Source organism: Crinia signifera, chromosome 19 (genome assembly GCF_055691185.1).
Source record: "Crinia signifera chromosome 19, ASM5569118v1, whole genome shotgun sequence".
NCBI lineage: Eukaryota > Metazoa > Chordata > Amphibia > Anura > Myobatrachidae > Crinia > Crinia signifera.
In genome coordinates this window covers 123799485-123820702 of record NC_139226.1, presented here as the reverse complement: position 1 = coordinate 123820702, position 21218 = coordinate 123799485, and the positions used below count along the sequence as shown (strand labels likewise).

The following is a 21218-nucleotide window of genomic DNA, read 5'->3' as shown; positions in this document are numbered from 1 at the left end:
TTGTCAATAGCAGCCACTTGGTCACGAGATTGTCCGTCCCAAAAAAAAGTGGCGCTTGTTTGATGAAAGAAGACCGATATATTCATTAACAGTAATTAATGGTCACATTAAATATGAACACATACATTTGTTAAAAAAAAAAAACATAAAATTCAAATATAGATAAAACAATGTGGTGAAAGGTCCCCCCTCCCTGTCGCCGCCGCTGCCACCGCCGGTCCCTTCAAACAGAGTTCCCGGCGCCTGTGCTCTGATGACAGGCGCCGGGACTGGCGCATGTGCAGTACAAACCGCTGTACTGCGCATGAGGCAAGCTTCTATGGACTGCTTCGGCAACAGCCCATAGAAGTAATCATGGTCCCGGCGCCTGTACAATACAAATGACAGGCACCGGGACCAGCTCGTGCGCAATCGCAAACCTGGTCTGGTAGGCTGCCTTGATGAAAAAAATACAAGGTTTATCATGTAAAACCCACTTTTTATAACAGGAACAGGAAACGTGCAGGTTTACAAACAAACACTATTTGTTTGAACAACGAGGTGTGCTTTAGGCAATTGCCTGTATACAGGATACTCCGGGACATAGTCATTGTCCCTTTCTGTAGTGGCTATACTCCTCTGGGTAGGCTGGGGCCTGCTGTGGTGGTTATGTGTGGTTCCCTAGAGCACAAACAAACATACGTTGCAAGAATGCCAATTGTCTATGGTGCATGGTCATTAGCTGTTACATGAATGACTGCTGGAACTTCAAGTCTCTCAGACATGTGTCCTCCTGGGCCTGCATCTCAGAGGCCATTTCACAGAGATGCTCCACGATTACAGACACCATCGCTCTAACCGCTTGCTCGGATTTATTTGGTTTCTTCTTTCTCTGCAGAACATTGTACAACGCAAAGGGGAGAAACAAAAGAACACATTACAATCAGCAGTGAGCATATGCAAATGGGTGTCGGGATTCCGACGTCGGAGAAATGACTGTCGGAATCCCGACTGTCGGTCATTTATACCACACACGTACAAACATATCGGTGGTAGCGTGCGTGCGTGTGTGGCCTTCTCCCACCTGCACACTGGTTATGGTATAAAACATCTACAGTGTCTAGGTCTACAATCATATGGTCGTCCACTAATGGTTGACAGTCACAAGGTCGACAGGGTCAAATGGTCTAAAGGTCGACTTTGAAAAGGTTGACAAGGTCAAAATGTCGACATGGTTAAAATGTCAACATCATAAATGTCGACATGGTCAAAAAGTTGACATCCAAAAGGTCAACATGGGAAAAGGTCTACATGAGTTTTTAATATTTTTAGGGTGTCTGTCGACACAGGTCGACATGGACACTGTCAAAGTGTGCCACCTCCCCTTGCATGGCTCGTAAAAAAACAATGTCGACCTAATGACCCTGTCATCCTAACCCATGTCAACCTTAATTCATGTAGACCTTCCTGCGTGTCGACCTTAAGTCATGTCGACCTAATGGTGTCGACCTACTGCCCGTCAACCATTATGCTGGTGACCCAATGACCGTATCCCCTTCACAGCATACCTCTTTCACATCTCAAATGCTGGGTCGCACCATGGATTTGGACACAGCCGGCCTAATGCTTGTGTCGACCCTTTGACCATAACCATGTCGACAAAAAATAGGTGTCGACCTAATGTATGTTAACTTAACTTGGTTGACCTAATGACCCATATCCATCATGGCACAGTTTACAAACAAGCCAAAGATGGCCATTGCCTATATGTGCTCACAGTATAAGAAGTATGGAATTGGAATCCAACTGATAAATAAGGAAAAAGGAAGAATAACTGTTGGGAAAATGCTGGACAGCAGCTGCATTTGCTGTAGACAATAATGAATAGGCGGGTGGCATTTCTATGCAGCTACCAATGCTGTAGTAGGGATGGTAAGAGGAGAGACAGCAGAAGGCGGAGATGTGAAATGGGAACCAATCAGCTGCTGGGAACCATAACTTTCCTCCGCCATCCATGTCAGCTGAGCGTCCTTCCCTCCTCATTCTAGGTTAGGCCATTGGCGCTCTGGTGGTCATGTCAGCTTGGAGTACTTGACAAGTAGCAGTAGAGCAAGAACAACCAGCGGCTTGTTTCCTGCTCCTGTCACCATCTGAGCGATGTCCTGTGACTCAGTGTGCATGGATAACCGCCCATGCTACCAGCATTAATGGACCTATCAATGCTGCTTCACTCAACTGTCAATTGTTCAGCAGTTGCTGTGTAGGTTACCTGGGACGTGTGTCCAGGTGACAGCAGTACGAATAGCTGCGCACCTTATCTAAACGTTACTGCGTGCTACAGTTAGAGTGCAAAAGTATAATACAGGAACAAATAGCAACCAATAAACTGAGCCAAATCCTCATCACCTATACAATGTCATTCCAGCTGCTGATTTAAAAGCCTTCCCTTAATACAGAGTTTGACAAACTCCCCCAGTCCAGGTTTTAAGGATTGCACTCAGATGACTTCATTAGAACCTCAGTCAATTTGATTTAAACATCTGAATAACCTTAAAACCTGGACTGTAATCTGATGGCCACCTTATTCCTGCCTCTGAAATGTCTTCCATGATGCTCAGCACTATCCCGACTGACCGGACACTGCCTTTCATTCCTTCCAGTAGTCGCTACAGCATAGCCTCTGCAACACTGCCTGATGCTACTCCCTACTCCAGCAGCTACAGACTGGGCCCGATTCAGCCCTGGTCACATGGCTGCAAATTCAAAGCTGCCAACGTCCAGTTAAGCCACCACCCCGCTCCATTGAAATCCCACCTTGCGAATGAATGTGCTTGGTGTAGGAATGGATGTGTAGGGGCCAGTGAACAGCAGGACTTGATCGCAGCGGGGCGTAGCGCACTGCGGCCAATATGCATGCACAGTTCATCGATAATCAGCCACTGTGAAAAATTCCCAGCCGTGCGATTAGGTGTGAATCTGGCGTTCGGTGGGGCGGCGCTTACCTGCTCACTAGTCAGCGACTATATGCAGCCTAGCGAGCATGTCTGAACCAGGCCCATAGTGTCAAATAGTGATGGTTTGGTGGGCACAGCACTTCTACTATGTCCATACACAGAACACTTTGCTGTTAAGTCTGCACGAGCCAGTGCCCCATAGTCAGTAACCGCCCATAAGCTGGCCAGGATAAGATGGCCAGGGCAGAGAAATGCCGCAGTGAAGACGAGAGCTGCCTGCTTATGAATATCATACAAGCTACACAGGGACGTGGGGCTATACAATCAGTCACCGACTCCCTTACACAAACAGTATCTACATACAGACATCCTTGTTGTACAAGTTTGGTGGTTTGATCACTTATACCTCTTTTACACCAGCCAAATTTCCCGGGCCAAAATTCAACCCTGATATGGAGCAGGGTTGTTCCCGAGTTCAACCCGGGGACCTGGCCGGTGTGAAAGGGCTAGGGGGTACTTGCCGGTCCTCAGTGTGCTGTCAGGCCAGGGATCCACACAGGTGGCGGGCGCAAATGACAGGACAGCGGCGGATGAAGATGACGCAGCTCTCCGACGCCCTCACTGCCCCGGAGAGCTGCGTCATCTGCACCCGCTGTCTGACCTACTGTCATCTGCGCCTGCTGCCTGTGTGGATCCCCGGCCCGTATCGAGGACCAGCAACCGGGGTGAGTAATCGCCACCCTCCCGCCCTCTGCTTGCCTCCTCCCCTCTCCGCCTCCTGACAGCCTCCTCCTGCCCTGCCCGCCCTCTCCACACAACAGAAAATGCAGGGACTAGCCCGATGTGAAAAGGGCCAACCCGGGAATGTCCCTGCATCATCCAGGGACAATATTCCTGGGAATGTCCCTGCATTTTCTGGTGTGAAAGGGGTATTAGAGGACTTATAAAAAGATGAATTATTTGTTCTCCCAGTAATTATTTATGTGTTAATAAATATATCACTCATGCCTCTCCGTTTATTCTACAACATAGAGGCCATTATCTCTAACATAAACATGCCTTGTGTTAAACTCACAAAACATCTGCAGATTTATTGTCCGATCTGGCCGGTTGGAACAAAAACCTGTAAACGGATTACAATATAATGTAAATGTAAATGACAGTTGACCATTTGCTTTGAAATGCTGGAAAACGGACAAACTGTCACTCAAACATTACCAGGTGTTTGTTCCAACCAGCCAGATCTGACAATAATTCTGTAGATGTATGGCCAGCTTTATGCTCATCTAATGATCTTCTGACCTCATATCCAATAAACCCATACAGATTGCCATTCCCACGGTATCATTTTGGCTGGCTGATTCACGAGTAAAAGGTAAAAGGCGGGTAAAGTATCCATGGCGACAAGAACAACAACAAATCAATAAGGTGTTGAAATAAGCACCACTCCTGGTCAGGATAGGTGGCACATTTTATTGGCCATAGGAACTATAAAATAGAAAACAGTTTCCATATAAGTAATAAAGTAATGTTGGTCAAAGACTAAGATATAACAATGTCATTGTTTTTAATGTATGAGCACCTCGAAAAACACATATTTTTCTGACAGCTATGTAATATATATACTGTACCCCCCCCCCCATTATATGATATAGGCTATCTCTTCAACGTGCCACGTTGATTACTATATAGTGTATACACAGTACATCACTAGTTTTTCATTTTATTAATAAAGGATAACACTGGTAAACGATTTCGATTTAAGATTCAAATGAAATTAAACAAAGTTAAAACAGTTAAAATATATTTTTATTAGATTTGATTCATAAAATGTTCTAAGAAGACACAGGATAATTACATACATAAGTGTTAACGCCCATACACACTATAAGATTATATTTCCAATATGGCTGGTTGGAATATAAATCTGAAATTTGCTGGGAACAAATTAAAATCAACCATTTGATCTCAAAATCTGAAAAATGGGCAAAAGCAGTCATCTGCATAAATTGATTTAGCCAAATAGGAGCAAATGGTCAAATGTCATTTGCTCCCAAAAAATGTCAAGATTTTCATTCCAACCAGCCAGATTGGAAAGATAATTTTATAGTGTGTATGCACCTTTAGGAAGCTATGATAACTGTTTATTGTTGGATTTTCTTTTGTGTTCTTGTTGTAGGCAGTCCCTCTGCAGACTTTAACAGTAACCGGACATCATATGACAATCCCACATTCCTTGATATCTTTCTTCCAAGCCTGAATATCCTGGTGGAACTGTTCACCCTTTTCTTCACTTAAATCTCTAAGATTGGATAAGAAGGGATCTTGATAGCTGTGCAAGGAACTTTGTTCAATCTCACTTTCATCTGTGTTGTCACTTGCACTAGATGACATTAATATTTTACATCATCCCATTCAACTTCGAACAATGGTAAAGCCTTGCTTTGTGGTATTGGTTGTTTTGCAGAATTTATACTTGGGTATTCCCATCTGAATTTCTTAAATTGATTCATATCCTTCACATTTATAGTGTAAAAATACCAGTCACTCAAGTGATCTTTTGGCTCACCCCACGTCATAGTATGCCGAAATTAAGTATTTTCCGATCACCTTTAGAACAATTATGGAGTGATCCACAGGTTTTACAAAAAAATAGTGAAGCACCAATTTTGTTTCACATATTCAATGCTAACTTCCAGCTTAGGAAGTGCTAAACAAAACATGCCCAAACAGTGTAAAACTGGTTGTGGTGGGACAGAGAGAGGGCTGAACAAAGGAACATAGAGGGTGACATTCTATGATATGCGTTAAATGCGCATGTTTAATTCGCACCCTGTATCGCCGCAAATCGCCTATTTAGAAATCGCATTTTTCAGCCTAAATGCGCATATTTAATGTGATGCGCATTGGAGGCTGAAAAGTGCGAATAGGGGCGATTTGCGGCGATGTGGTGCGCTGGTTTTAGTCCTGAAAATGTGCGATTTTCATGTGTGAAAATCGCACATTTGCAGGACAGCGCAAGGTGTAAAAAAAAGAACCGAGCGCGGGGTCCCCCGCCCGAGTGTAACCAGCCCCGGGCTCACTGAGCCGGTGCTGGTGACATAAAATCAGGGTCCCCGACAAATAGGGGTCCCCTTGATTTTATGAAACCAGCACCAGACTCATGGTCCGGCGCTGGTTCCCAAAATACGGGGGACAAAGTGACTAGGGGTCCCCCGTATTTTAAGAACCAGCACCGGACACAACCAGCCAGCAGGCTAATGCCACAGCCGGGGGGAGACTTTTTATACAAGTCCCCCCGGCCAAAGCATTAACCCCCTGGCTGGTCAGCATGGGCAGGGGTCCTGGGGAAGTGGGGACCCCCCCAATGAAGGGGTCCCCCCCCTCCAGGACTTACCAGCCCATGCTGATAGTCCGGGGCTGTCCTCCATGCCCCTGGGCTGTGGGCATGGAGCTGATGCTTTGTGTAAAAAAAAGAATGTCAACTATTGTTTTACACTGGCGAACTATCAGTCCCAGCAAGCCTACCCCGCATGCTGGGACTTGGGGAACCACAAGTCCCAGCATGCGGGGCATTAAAGTGCCCGCTGGCACTTGTAGTTCTGCAGTGTAAAAAATAGTGCACAAAATCACACTGACACCCTGTGAAATAAAACTTTAATACACACAAAACACACTGATACTTACCTACCTTGAGCCCGTAGGTCGGTCCCTGGATCCTGGATTCGTCCTCCGGGGCTCCAGGGCAGAAGAGTCAGGTTCCGGGGCCTTGGTCCTGGTTCCGGGGCTGGTCCTGGGGTTCCGGGGCTCCTGGCGTGAAGAATCCGGGGTCCGGGATCCGTGGTAGTCCAGAGGGGTACCTAAGGAGGGAAATCCAACTCACCTGCTCCCCGGCGGCGACCTCCGGTGACAGCGCTGCTCCCGACTGGTACCCGGCTTCAAGGAGTTGGTCCGGCGCTGAGATGTTGCCTCCTCGACGTCTGTGAACAGAATGATTTCTCGGCCAATCAGGAGCCGAGAAAGTCGGCTCCTGATTGGCCAGAAATCATTCTGAATATAGACGCCGACGGAGTAACATCTCAGCGCATCCAGAGCAGAGATGTTACTCCGTCGGCGTCTATATTCAGAATGATTTCTGGCCAATCAGGAGCCGACTTTCTCGGCTCCTGATTGGCCGAGAAATCATTCTGTTCAGAGACGTCGAGGGAGCAACATCTCAGCGCCGGACCAACTCCTTGAAGCCGGGTACCAGTCGGGAGCAGCGCTGTCACCGGAGGTCGCCGCCGGGGAGCAGGTGAGTTGGATTTCCCTCCTTAGGTACCCCTCTGGACTACCACGGATCCCGGACCCCAGATTCTTCACGCCAGGAGCCCCGGAACCCCAGGACCAGCCCCGGAACCAGGACCAAGGCCCCGGAACCGGACTCTTCTGCCCTGGAGCCCCGGAGGACTAATCCAGGATCCAGGGACCGACCTACGGGCTCAAGGTAGGTAAGTATCAGTGTGTTTTGTGTGTATTAAAGTTTTATTTCTCAGGGTGTCAGTGTGATTTTGTGCACTATTTTTTACACTGCAGAACTACAAGTGCCAGCGGGCACTTTAATGCCCCGCATGCTGGGACTTCTGGTTCCCCAAGTCCCAGCATGCGGGGTAGGCTTGCTGGGACTGATAGTTCGCCAGTGTAAAACAATAGTTGACATTCTTTTTTTTACACAAAGCATCAGCTCCATGCCCACAGCCCAGGGGCATGGAGGACAGCCCCGGACTATCAGCATGGGCTGGTAAGTCCTGGAGGGGGGGGACCCCTTCATTGGGGGGGTCCCCACTTCCCCAGGACCCCTGCCCATGCTGACCAGCCAGGGGGTTAATGCTTTGGCCGGGGGGACTTGTATAAAAAGTCTCCCCCCGGCTGTGGCATTAGCCTGCTGGCTGGTTGTGTCCGGTGCTGGTTCTTAAAATACGGGGGACCCCTAGTCACTTTGTCCCCCGTATTTTGTGAACCAGCGCCGGACCTTGAGTCTGGTGCTGGTTTCATAAAATCAAGGGGACCCCTATTTGTCGGGGACCCTGATTTTATGTTACCAGCACCGGCTCAGTGAGTCCGGGGCTGGTTACACTCGGGCGGGGGACCCCGCGCTCGTTTTTTTTTTTTATTTAACCATTTATTTTATTTTTTACAGCAGAACCCTGCACGGAACATTGCGATCTGTGCAGGGTTCTGCCTAATTCGCCTAACAGACCCAGGTCTGAAATAAGTGCGAAAATTAGTCACTTAAATAATGCGATGTGCAAATGCGCATAGCATTAAATAAGCGACTTGTATACTTTTCTGTGCGCAAATATCTGGATGCGATAAAAATGCGAATTAATCTCGAATTTTATTCACCAGACATTTACGCACAAAATATGCGATTTCAGCCCCTGTGCACATCCCATTAAATCGGCGATTTAATGGGAAAATGCGATGGCGCCATTTTGTGGTCTAATTACCGCAAAATAGCGCTAATCGCATATCATAGAATGTCACCCAGAGTGTGGTAACTGCATCACTCAGTCCTCTTCATTGATCCTCTCTGTATGCTGGATGGAGGCATGGCTATGGTCTGAGGATGTCCCAGCATGCTCAGAAGTGCATTGCTACGCCTCCTCCCTACATTAGTGAGAAGATATGAAAGAGTCATGTGTCTCAAACGTGACTACCAGCTACGTTATCATAAATAAAACAAATTCTTGTTAGTGTTGAAATAACAAGTGTTGTTAACAAAGCAAAACGAAGATGATAAATTTCCATTATTTTTTCCATTTGAAGTACCTTAATAGTCTAGGTGGCTTTGCTTAGTGGTTTCTAGTCTGCCAGATAACTGGCAGTGGGACTCCTGTGGTTCAAAAAGCCACCAATTTAGGGGGAGATTAGGTTTATGCTGCGAGGGGGGATGGTTAGGTTTATGCTGCGAGGGGGGATGGTTAGGTTTAGGCTGTAGCAGGGGTTGGTTAGACTTAGGGTTGTCATTAGGGATATACGTAGAATACGTAACAAATCTTGACAAAGTTGTCAACATCAGGATCCCACTGCCAGCATTTTGACCATTGAAATGCTTTTCCCAACCCAATACAATATCCATGGATATGACCATAGTATTAGTCACACTCTGAATGATCACTTACAGTCATGTTTACTCACCTGGACTGGGGAAGTACCATTGTAAGGTAGGCTCCTTAACATGTACCTACTGATAAACCTTTTTCACTATCTTGAAAAACTTGGGTTTTTGCACAGAGGCGCACCCCAACCCCAACCATGCAAGCGGCTCCCTCAAAACCCCCCCCCCCCAAAAAATAAAAAAAAAATAAAACCTGGGTTGATTGACAAGAGAATACTACCAGAGTAGCTATCAGGGCCAGACCCTGAAGTAAACTGAGGGTGCAGCGGAAACTGGCGTTGCCCCAGTTTTGTGACCTGAGGAGCACTGAGAGACACTGGTTGGAGATTGTGGGGCACAGTGAGATGATGTAATTACTGGGAGACACATGCAGGCATTGCAGCAGTATTCAGACAGACACTGGCCACCTGCAGGCATGAGAGAGATGCTGATGAGCGACTTCATGCTTCTCAGGAAGCTGCTCTCTGTATCCTGGCCACTAGGACCCCGTGACGTACTGATCTTGACTGATTGGCCTCATGTGTCTTCTACCAATTAATCGGTAAAGGCCCCATCATTACACTCCTTCGGGTACAATATGTTTACCAATCCATGAGATTCTTCTGATGGAGATGGGGCTAACTCAGGGCTGGGCAACACCGGCCCTCCAGATGTTGATGAACTACACATCCCAGCATGCCTTGCATCAGTTTCAGCATGGCCACATAGCAAAACTAATGTAAAGCATCCTGGGATGTGTAGTTCATCAACATCTGGAGGGCCGGTGTTGCCCAGCCCTGGGCTAACTGCTGCTGGAGAACCCATCAAGAACCAAAATCCCATCTCTCAGATTATCCAGAAAGGAGTAAAATGTTATTTTACCACGATGAGGTGACACCTCCATGTCTTCATGCTACAATGTTATGCGCATTTTCATCAGATTACACATAGCACTGAAGCATTGCTGCCATCAAACTTCCGCACATTCATTCTACATACCATGTTACTTACTCCTAACAGTGAGTGCAAGTGCTCAATTAGTGTTTGTTCCCTCCACAGGCGCCAGTAATACAATTATGAACAGGAGAGAGAGGAAAATACACCCCTTGACTGTGGGTAACGGTCCTCTTCTCCCAATACTGGACAAAACTAGTAGTGTCGAGCCACAATACCGTACGTCCCTCCTGGTAGGTGGCGTCTCCTCTTCTCCCAAATTTAGAACACAATAGCCAATGCTACTACCAATAACCGTGGAGAATGCCAAAGGGTCAGATGGTTGGTCTCCAAGGGGTTCACTCCAGGGAATACCCAAAAATGAGGGAACAGATGGTATTCCCTGGAGTGAACCCCTTGGAGACCAACCAGGAGGGACGTACGGTATTGTGGCTCGACACTACTAGTTTTGTCCAGTATTGGGAGAAGAGGACCGTTACCCACAGTCAAGGGGTGTATTTTCCTCTCTCTCCTGTTCATAATTGTATTACTGGCGCCTGTGGAGGGAACACTCACATCCATTGTTTTTGTATTTCATGTTTAAGTGATACAGGGGTTATCACTGTTGAGTGTACCCACCAGTGGGCTGCCTGGCGCATTGACAGACCCACCCAAATCTCTTTTGTTGCTCAATTAGTGTTTGTCTAATCCTGAATATATCTTGTTAAAGTCTAATCGCATACACGCCATTTTAGAATGGTATGGCCGCCATTTTGGTTCGCAGAGTTGCGCAAATAAAGTATAATACCCGAGCCCGAGTCTGTGTAGTGAAGTGGACCTTAAGCGCAGCCATACTAATACACATAAATTCATATCTCACACTTACACAAAATAAAATATAGTTAATTACAGGTTAGGTGCACTACACATCGGTTAATCAACTATTTCCTGTACATGTTTAGTATCGTTGTATTCAGTGTCTCATGCGCAGCACTCCGGTCGTAGCAAAAACTTTGCAAATCCTAATGTCCAATAATTACGGACATAATCCATAATCCATGTACTTTTTCTGTATGAACTGTGTAAGACAAAGGATCGAGTTATAACCGGTTCATGTTGTTGATTTACGACCCCTAAGACGATGCCAACAGACAAAGGACACCGAAGTACACTCCCCCTGCACCAATCCAACATTTAGTGCAGTACTTTGCTCCAATCCCTGAGGACTTGACTTTTGAACCCTTAACCAATGGAAACGGCCTTTGACCCCCCTTTGTTTGGACACTATAAAGATAACAATCCCTGAACTGGCTCGGTCACTTCGGCACTGCATCTCCCCCTTCATCCTGACCGGGCTAAGTTCTATTTGAACCTAGCGACCTCGACCGGACTGCGCTGCGCATATTGATGAGACGATAAACGGTTGCATTCCTTGTGCTTACTTATATTGTTAAGGCTGATTGTGTTCTGTATCTGTTTCTTTTTCCCTTAGTAGTGTAAAACGTATTTAGTATTGTTAAACCAACTGTATCACATGTTATACTGTGTTTCTTCTATCTGTACCCCCCTGTTGTCCGATAGGGAATAAATACATTATTTGGAGAATATATCTCCTTACTTTGAGTTATATTCTTGCCTTGACTCTTATTCGCATTTAGCGACAAAGGTGTAATACGGACATTGTCCTTAAAGGTGTACACAGTTTGGGTACTAAGTACTGCGAACCGATACTAAAGTATAAGTATCGGTCTAGTGTGTATAATACACGACAAAGGTTCGCTACGGTACGTTACGTTTTGTCCGCACGTAGCTAGGAGTAAAAGGTATTAGTTTACGGACATAGTACATACACTGCGCACTTCACTTATTGTTCATCTGGTTATATTTATTATCGGTATTGATAATCTAATAATATGATTGCATAGACAAGGGAATAGGCAAAGAGAGAAGGAAAAATAGGAGAGGAATGGTGGAACAGTCATACAAGCTTTCAGTATACAGCACAATCCAAAGGGAACCAGAGAGGAAGGGATGCACCATTGCACGAGGCCCAGAGAGGAAGGGATGCAATGTTCCACCAATGCATGGGGCCCAGATAGGAAGGGAAGTTCCACCACTGCATGGGGCCCAGAGAGGAAGGGATGCACCACTGCAGATAGAGAGTAGACCAACCGTAAATATCCTTCACACATGTGGTGAAGGAGGAAACTTGATACATAACCCAGCATTCTACCACCTTACAACATAATGTAGAAGAGATATGCAAAGTAGTAGTCTATACCAGAGGTTTCCAAACGCGGTGCTTAAACTTTAATTGTCCAGATTTTAGAGGATAACCAAGCTTGGGCACAGGTGACTTAATTAGTGCCTCAGTCAATTTGATTTAACCATCTGTGCTCAGCAATGGATATCCTTAAAACTTTGTTAGGGTGTCTTGAGGACCGTGCTTGGGATCGGGGGGAGGGGGGGGGGAGTTGATGTTTATGTGCCAGCCACCGATGACAGCAGCCAAAAAAGTCTCATTCAGGACATTTCTACAATATATGGTAGAATTTTGCAAAGCGCCCCATTGAGGGGGCTTGTCATGCTCCTTCCAAAGGGCGTGTCTAGTTCCAAATATGGAGAGATTATGAACGTGGCACCTAGAAGCGTGGGTGTGTACTGCTACACCTGAGAGGAATGCTTTAAAATGACTTAGATCCAAATGTAGATGAGCATCAAAGCAGTTAGTAAGAGCTACTATACTTGGTAAAGTGCTGGGAAATGCTGCTGATGGTTCAATGTACTGTAACAGTGTAATGTGGGCTAGGTGACATGAGGGAGATTGCTAGACTAATGAGGGAGAGAGGGAGATTGCTGCTATGTCATGGAGTCTCCTGCAGAATGCAGGAGGGGAGGTAACTATGGTGTAACAGTGTAATGTGGGCTAGGTGACATGAGGGAGATTGCTAGACTAATGAGGGAGAGAGGAAGATTGCTGCTATTTCAGGGAGTCTCCTGCAGAATGCAGGAGGGTAGGCAGCTATGCCTCAAAAACTCAGTCCACATTAAAGAATCAAGATCCTCACCCATGTTGCTTTGATTTTCCTTTAAGAACGTCTGTTCCTTGTAGTCTTTACACAAATCAAATTTTATTCAAGTTGTGGAAAGAAAGTTCCAAGAAATGTGATAGAAACTGGGTCACGGCCTCAGCAGGACAGTTCTAGTGCTGCAACCAATTAGGGACAACAGGCCAGTGTTTGTGTAAGTTCTTACAATGGGACATACTGAAGAATAAACATACATGCTTTAGTAACCATTCCTCCACATCTCCAGGAAAATATATATTATATACATTCACATATACATTACATAGATGTGCTGCATTGTTGCTTTTAGTAGTGACATTACATAGATTAGGGTTAATCATCACTGTATAGTGGAACATTGTGTCCAGCATTTCCTGTTTAATGGAACGTTCCAGCACATAGGAACACTGATAACCTGATCTATGCTCTCATCTGCATATGTAAGTGCAGCTCATAAATAATTCATGAAAGAAGTTCATTTGTTGTACGTGCCTACCTAGAGCATATATATAAGTCTGGCGAAAATTTGGCACTCTGGATAAATTAATAGTCAGCACCCGGGGTGTCCTGTCCACAACATCGTATACAAGAACCTTTTGCAATCAACAAAGAAAAGACGGCACTCCACAGTAGTTACAAATGATAACTTTGTTAAAGAATTTCAGTGATACATTAGTCATTTGTAATTTATCACTGAAATTCTTTAACAAAGTTTTCATTTGTAACTACCGTGGAGTGCCGTCTTTTCTTTGCTGATTGCAAAAGGTACTTGTGTGTGTGTGTGTGTGTATATATATATATATATATATATATATATATCGCAATATTCCAGCGGCACTCAGGAATCAAATGAACAAGAAGCACAGCCTCACACGGGTATTAGGCTAATACCCGTGTGAGGCTGTGCTTCTTGTTCATTTGATTCCTGAGTGCCGCCGGAATATTGCGATATTGTGGGACTGCCTTGGTTCCTAAGTGCGGATGGCAACAGGCTAAGTAAGCCTTGTGTAGCGAGTGCCAGGACCCTCCAGCCAATATATATATATATATATATATACACACACACACACACACACACACACACACACAGGGGCCCAACACTCACCATAATTAAATAAATAATGGGGTTTTAGTTTATGAATTGATCAATGCATTTAAGCTTGCAGCCCATCGCCAAGGCACCCCATTTCACTGCAAGTCCTACACTAACAATTGGTCTAATAAGAGCCTGACAGCTGCTGACACATCATAGTTAAAATTAACATGTGTTTTTTTCTTGGTTTAGAGCTCACCTGCCAAGTACCTTATGGCTTTTTTAAGGTGAGACAATCCCCAACACACATACCTCCCAACATGACCCTCTCCAGGAGGGACACATTGCTGTGTTTCTGGACTGCTCTCTTAATTAATGATTGCTATAATCTGTGTTGAAGCGCATTTCTTATCAATTAACCTGTGTGAAACAGCTGATGGCAATCATGCATTATTAGGGAAGTCCAGAAACGGAGCAATGTGTCCCTCCTGGAGAGGGTCATGTTGGGAGGTATGAACACAGCACCTGAATTAGTATTAAAGGGGCAGCTGTCCAGGGCTGGTGCTAGGGTGTTCGGCGCCCTCCTGCAAACTATAATTTTGCGCCCTCCCCACCTTAACTCATAAATGGACGTGCGCCGAACAGTTGTGGTGGAGAGAGGAATGTCTGGAGAGAGAGACACATAGTAGAGAGCGAGGCATAGGGCAGATAAAGACATGGAGAGAGAGACTAAGGGCCAGATTCTCTAAGCTTCAAAAGTGATAAAATGGAGAGTGATAAACAACCAGCCAATCAGCTCCTACCTGCCATGTCACAGACTGTTTTGAAAAATGTCCGACAGGAGCTGATTGGCTGCTGTTATCACTCTCCATTTTATCACTTTTGAAGCTTAGAGAATCTGGCCCAAATAGAGATAAATGGAAAGAGATATGGAGAGAGAGAGAGATATGGGGGGGGGAGAGAGAGACATGGTGGCAGGTATTCAATGCTGTGGGCGAGTGGTGACAGCGAGCAGAGCTTCCTGCTCGCTGTCACCACTCACCCTGACAGTATTCAACGCAGCCCCCTCATACGCCAATTCCCCCTCGCTCCATTTTTTGAACGAGGGGGAATTGGCGTATGCGGCTCCTGAACCAGCAAGACTCGCGGCTAAATACAGCAAGTTCGCGGGTCTCGCTGTTTTGGGGAATTCTCGCCGTCCTGTGACGGCGAGGATTTCCCCAGAACGTTGAATAGAGCGAGCGGCCGGCGCGGGGGTTAATCAGCAAGGATCGCTGGTTTTCTGCAATCCTCGCTGTTTAAGCCCCTCGCTGGCCGCTCGCCGCGGCATTGAATATACCCCGGTGAGAGGGACAAGGTGGATCAAAAGAGAGAAAAAAGACAAAAAAAATACTACAGTAAGTTTAACCCCTTCCCGACATTTGACGTACATTTACGTCATGGCCGGGATGTACTTCCCGACACATGGCATAAATGTACGTCATGCCATTTAACTGTCACCGCGTCTATAGACGCGGTGACAGTTTAAACATGTCTGCTGTCCCTGACAGCAGACATGTCCCTGCATGCCCAGGGGGGGCTGCGATGCCGCCCCCCCGTCGGCGATCGCTGTGATTGGCTGTTCAGTGTGAACAGCCAATCACAGCGTTTTCCTGTGTACCTAACGTTCGCCGGTGACACAGGGATCGGTGGTGATTGGTGCTGTAAAGTACAGCACCAATCACCACGGGGTGTAAGGGTGACACTGGTGTCACCCCACCCGCCCCCAAAGGCCGTGATTGGTTCGCCGGACCGACGAACCAATCACAGCCATGGAGGGTGATTTAAACTAACGGTGACTGCACTGCAGATGCCATTCCGGTCTGGAATTGCGTGCAGTGCAGTCACCGTGCCTATCTGCCGCGATATACTGACCTGATCCTTGCAAATACTTACCTGATCACTGCTTGTAGCGTTCCTGGATCTTGTTACTTCTTGTGACTTCCTGTGTTGTGCTGTGCTGTGTTGTGCTGCTGCAGTGTGATAGATTTAGAGAGAGATAGAGAGAGATAGAGAGAGATAGAGAGAGATAGTGACAGAGAGTGCTATATTTTGTGCTGCTGCAGTGTGATAGAGTTATATAGAGAGAGATAGAGAGAGATAGAGAGATAGTGACAGATTGTGCTATATATTTTTTATATATATATACAGCTGTACTGCGTGTGCAACTGACTGCTGCCCCCCCCTTTTGTGCTGATCAGTATAAATTAACTGATCAGCAACTTTTTGGGGGCGCAGGTTTTTTTTTTTTAATAAACTTTTTTATTAAGACATTGCTTTGCGTAATAATACAACATTGTACATCTGTGTTTATGTATACAGGTTACAAGTGCATAACATTTAAGACAGGGTCCGTAAGTATTGTATGTCCAATCACCGTACAAATCAAAAATAAGGATTTACACAAAGGTCTTAATAATCAAAGTCACAGAGGCATTAGGTCAGAGGAACAGGAGGATCTTGAACAGCAATTCTAGTCATGTACCATGTTGTTGATTTCAAGCTGTCGTGTATCGTTTGTCGTGTTCTAAGAGGAAGTGTAGGTATGTAGGAGTCCCACAATAAAAAGAACTTTTCTACACGTTTGTCCTTGTCCACAATCGCTTCCACCCAGTCCATCCTAAATAAGAAGTGTAGTTTAGTTAAGAATAAGTTGAACTGTGGGGGAGTGGGATCAATCCAGCTTTGCAGAATAGTTTTTCTGCCTCAGGTTTTTTTTTTTTTTTTTTTATATATATACCTGTCAGTGCTGCTGCTGCAGTGTCATAGAGTGATAGATAGTGAGAGATAGAGAGATAGTGATAGAAAGTGCTATATTTTGTGTCTGCTGCCCCCCTTTTGTGCACCCCCAGCAACTTTTTGGGGGTGCAGGGGTTATTTTTTATATATATAACTGTCGGTGCTGCTGCTGCAGTGTCATAGAGTGATAGATAGAGAGAGATAGAGAGAGATAGTGACAGAGAGTGATAGAGAGTGCTATATTTTGTGTCTGCTGCCCCCCTTTTGTGCACCCCCAGCAACTTTTTGGGGGTGCAGGGGTTATTTTTTATATATATAACTGTCAGTGCTGCTGCTGCAGTGTCATAGAGTGATAGATAGTGATAGATAGTGAGAGATAGAGAGAGATAGAGAGAGATAGAGATAGAGAGAGATAGTGACAGAGAGTGATAGAGAGTGCTATATTTTGTGTCTGCTGCCCCCCCCCCCCCTTTTGTGCTGATCACTATATCTGAGGTGATCAGCAACTTTTTGGGGGTGCAGAGGTTTTTTTTTTTATATATACCTGTCAGTTGTTGCCAGTTGCACTGTCAGTTGCACCAAAGGTTGTGCACCTGCTGCCCCTCACTGGTAATCAGTGTCGCATCACTGATCACCTTTTTTTTTTTTTTTTTGAGGGTGCTGTGGGGTCTTTTTTTAATTATTATTTTTTTTTGATCAAATTCCTGTTGCCTTTGAGCGCTGTTCAGTGACGGACGTTACTGACCAACATCTGTGCTCAATTTTTGGCGCAGGACCTTTTTTTTTTTTCTGCACTACATACACACTACACACTACATACTACATTGAAATAAAGTTTGTACCACCCCTACACTATACACGTGTTGAAACATTTCACTACCAGAAACACAAAAATAAAAATGGCATCCCAAATGTCATCCCAAATGTCATCCCAGTCATCCAGAAGAATGTATTCAGCGGAGGAGGCATATGCCATGCTTGCCTCTGACTCTGACACAGCCAGTGAGGCAAGCGGGGAATTTGAAGGATTCATCTTAAGCTCCTCTTCCTCCTCTAGTGATGAGGGACCCCCTCAAAGACGCCCCCGTAGAGCAGCTGAGACCCCCCCCCCAATAATTGATCTCGTATGGACCCCACCACCAGACAATTTTGAGCCCCAGGTTCCTGAGTTTTTGGCCATCCCAGGAATCCAATTTGATTCCACAGGTCTCAGAGAAATTGACTTTTTCAAATTATTTTTCTCTGATGATTTTATAAATTTAATGGTGGACCAAACTAATTTATATGCCCAGCAGTTTATTGCTCAAAACCCCACGTCATCATTTGCTAGGTGGACCCCTGTAGATGCAGTAGAGATGATGACGTTTTGGGGTCTGGTGTTTCATATGGGCATAGTAAAAAAGCCAGAAATTAGGCAATATTGGAGTACAGATGTTCTGTACAGCACCCCACTTTACCGTATGGCCATGACCCGGACTCGTTTTGAGTTAATCCTTAAATTTTTGCATTACAACGATAATGCACAGTGCCCACCCAGAGATGATCCCACCTTTGACCGGCTATTCAAAGTCAGACCGGTCATTGATCATTTCAGTGCCAAATTTGAAGAGATGTACATCCCAGATAAATTCATTTGCATAGACGAGTCCCTTATACATTTTAAAGGAAGGGTTAAATTCCGCCAGTACCTTCCCAGTAAGAGGGCAAGGTATGGCATAAAAATGTATAAGCTGTGTGAAAGCACCTCAGGGTACACTCACAGGTTTAGGGTATATGAAGGGAAGGATTCAAGAATTGAACCGCCAGAATGCCCCCCCTCCCTCGTAGGTGTTAGTGGAAAAATTGTCTGGGATTTAGTGCACCCCTTCCTGGATAAAGGTTATCACCTCTATGTGGATAACTTTTACACTAGCATCCCCCTGTTTAAGGCCCTTGGTTCAAGAGGTACAGCAGCTTGCGGTACTGTGCGCAAGAACCAAAGAGGCCTCCCAAAAACGCACATTGCCCAAGTAATGAGAAGGGGTGAAAGCAGGGGAATATGCACCGAAAATATGTTGTTGGTCAAATATAAGGACAAGAGGGATGTCCTTATACTGACAACAATTCACGGAGACAGTACCACCTCCGTCCCTGTACGAGGTACCAGTACCCACACCTCCAAACCTAATTGTATCCTGGATTACAATAGGTACATGGGCGGAGTGGATCTTTCAGATCAGGTACTGAAGCCGTACAGTGCCCTGCGGAAAACAAAAATCTGGTACAAGAAGCTGGCCGTGTATATCATCCAGATGGCACTGTATAACGCTTACCTGCTATTCCGTTCTACCAGCCAGAGGGGGACATTTATGCACTTTCAAGAGGAAGTCATAAAGGGCCTAATATTTGGGAACCAGCAGGCAGAGGGCCCCAGTACTTCTAGTACTGGCCCCCGTATTGTACCAGGGCAGCATTTTCCTGATGAAATCCCCTCCACTGGAAAAAAGGGCAGGACACAAAAAAGGTGCAAAGTTTGCTATAAAAAGGGAATAAGAAAGCAAACTATTTTCCAGTGTGACACTTGCCCCGACAAACCCGGCCTATGTATAAAGGAGTGTTTTAAAATATACCACACATCTATGGATTATTAGGTTCATAATTTCACCGTGCTTCGGGGGTCTTGCTAATGCCACATAGCACCCACCATTCATTCCACCAGAATCTGAGCCGCAAAATCCAAAAATCACTCCTTCCCTTCTGAGTCCTGCCATGCACCCAACTGGTATTTTTTGGTCACATGTGAGGCATTGCCGTACTCGGGAGAAATTGGGGCACAGATTTTGGGGTGCTTTTTCTCCTTCATACCTTCTGAAAATGAAAAATTTTGAGCCAGAACTGCATTTTTGTGTAAAAAAATTAAATTTTTCATTTTCACTGCCCAGTTGTATCAAAATTGGTGAAACCCCTGGGGGTTTGAAATGTACACTATACCCCTAGATGAATTCCCTGAGGGGTGTAGTTTGCAAAATGGGGTCACTTGTGGGGGGGTTCCACTGTATTGGTGCTTGGGGGGTCTTGCTAATGCGACATAGCACCCACCAACATTCCACCAGAATCTGTGCTGCAAAATCCAAAAATCACTCCTTCCCTTCTGAGTCCTGCCATGCACCCAAATGGTATTTTTTGGTCACATGTGAGGCATTGCCGTACTCGGGAGAAATTGGGGCACAGATTTTGGGGTGCTTTTTCTCCTTCATACCTTCTGAAAATGAAAAATTTTGAGCCAGAACTGCATTTTTGTGTAAAAAAATGTAATTTTTCATTTTCACTGCCCAGTTGTATCAAAATTGGTGAAACCCCTGGGGGTTTGAAATGTACACTATACCCCTAGATGAATTCCCTGAGGGGTGTAGTATGCAAAATGGGGTCACTTGTGGGGGGGTTCCACTGTATTGGTGCTTGGGGGGTCTTGCTAATGCGACATAGCACCCACCAACATTCCACCAGAATCTGAGCTGCAAAATCCAAAAATCACTCCTTCCCTTCTGAGTCCTGCCATGCACCCAAATGGTATTATTTGGTCACATGTGAGGCATTGCCGTACTCGGGAGAAATTGGGGCACAGATTTTGGGGTGCTTTTTCTCCTTCATACCTTCTGAAAATGAAAAATTTTGAGCCAGAACTGCATTTTTGTGTAAAAAATTAAATTTTTCATTTTCACTGCCCAGTTGTACCACAATTGGTGAAACCCCTGGGGGTTTGAAATGTACACTATACCCCTAGATGAATTCCCTGAGGGGTGTAGTTTGCAAAATGGGGTCACTTGTGGGGGGGGGGGGTTCCTAAATTTTTGCATCTTATGGTGCCTAGAAACCTACATGGTGCCTAAAAAATAATCTCATAAAAAGGAGGCTCCAAAATCAAGTAGGTGCTCCTTCTATTATGAAACCTGTGGTTTGGTCAACGTGCACACTAGGGCCACATATAGGATATTTATGAAAACAAAAGAATTGGGGGAATCAATTTTTAGTCACATTTCTCTAGTAAAATCTACTGTGTTCCTTAGAAAAATGTATTAAAATTGCAAATCTGCAAAAAAAATGAAATTTTGAAATTTCACCTACACTTTGTTTTAATTCCTGTGAAACACCTAAAGGGTTAACAAACTTCCAAAATGCTGTTTTGAATACTGTGAGGGGTGCAGTTTTTGAAATGGCATCATTTATGGGGGTGTCTCACATACAAGTCCCTCAAAGTCACATCAGAACTGAACTGGTCCCTAAAAAAATCAGTGTTTGAAATTTTCTTGAAAATTTGAGAATTTGCTATTCATATTGTAAGCCTCCTAGTGTCC

At 45.2% G+C, this 21218-nt stretch overlaps 1 protein-coding gene across 1 annotated transcript in view; it reads right to left on the bottom strand.

Annotated features, from left to right (window-relative positions):
- Positions 1–391: 391 nt before the first annotated feature.
- C19H1orf159 (chromosome 19 C1orf159 homolog) overlaps positions 392–21218 on the bottom strand; it is an 86480-nt gene continuing 65653 nt past the window's right edge. The window contains exon 10 of the mRNA XM_083163258.1: positions 392–871. Within this exon, the coding sequence (XP_083019384.1) occupies positions 852–871 (20 nt within the window). The 3' untranslated portion in view covers positions 392–851. The remainder of the gene's footprint in view (positions 872–21218) is intronic.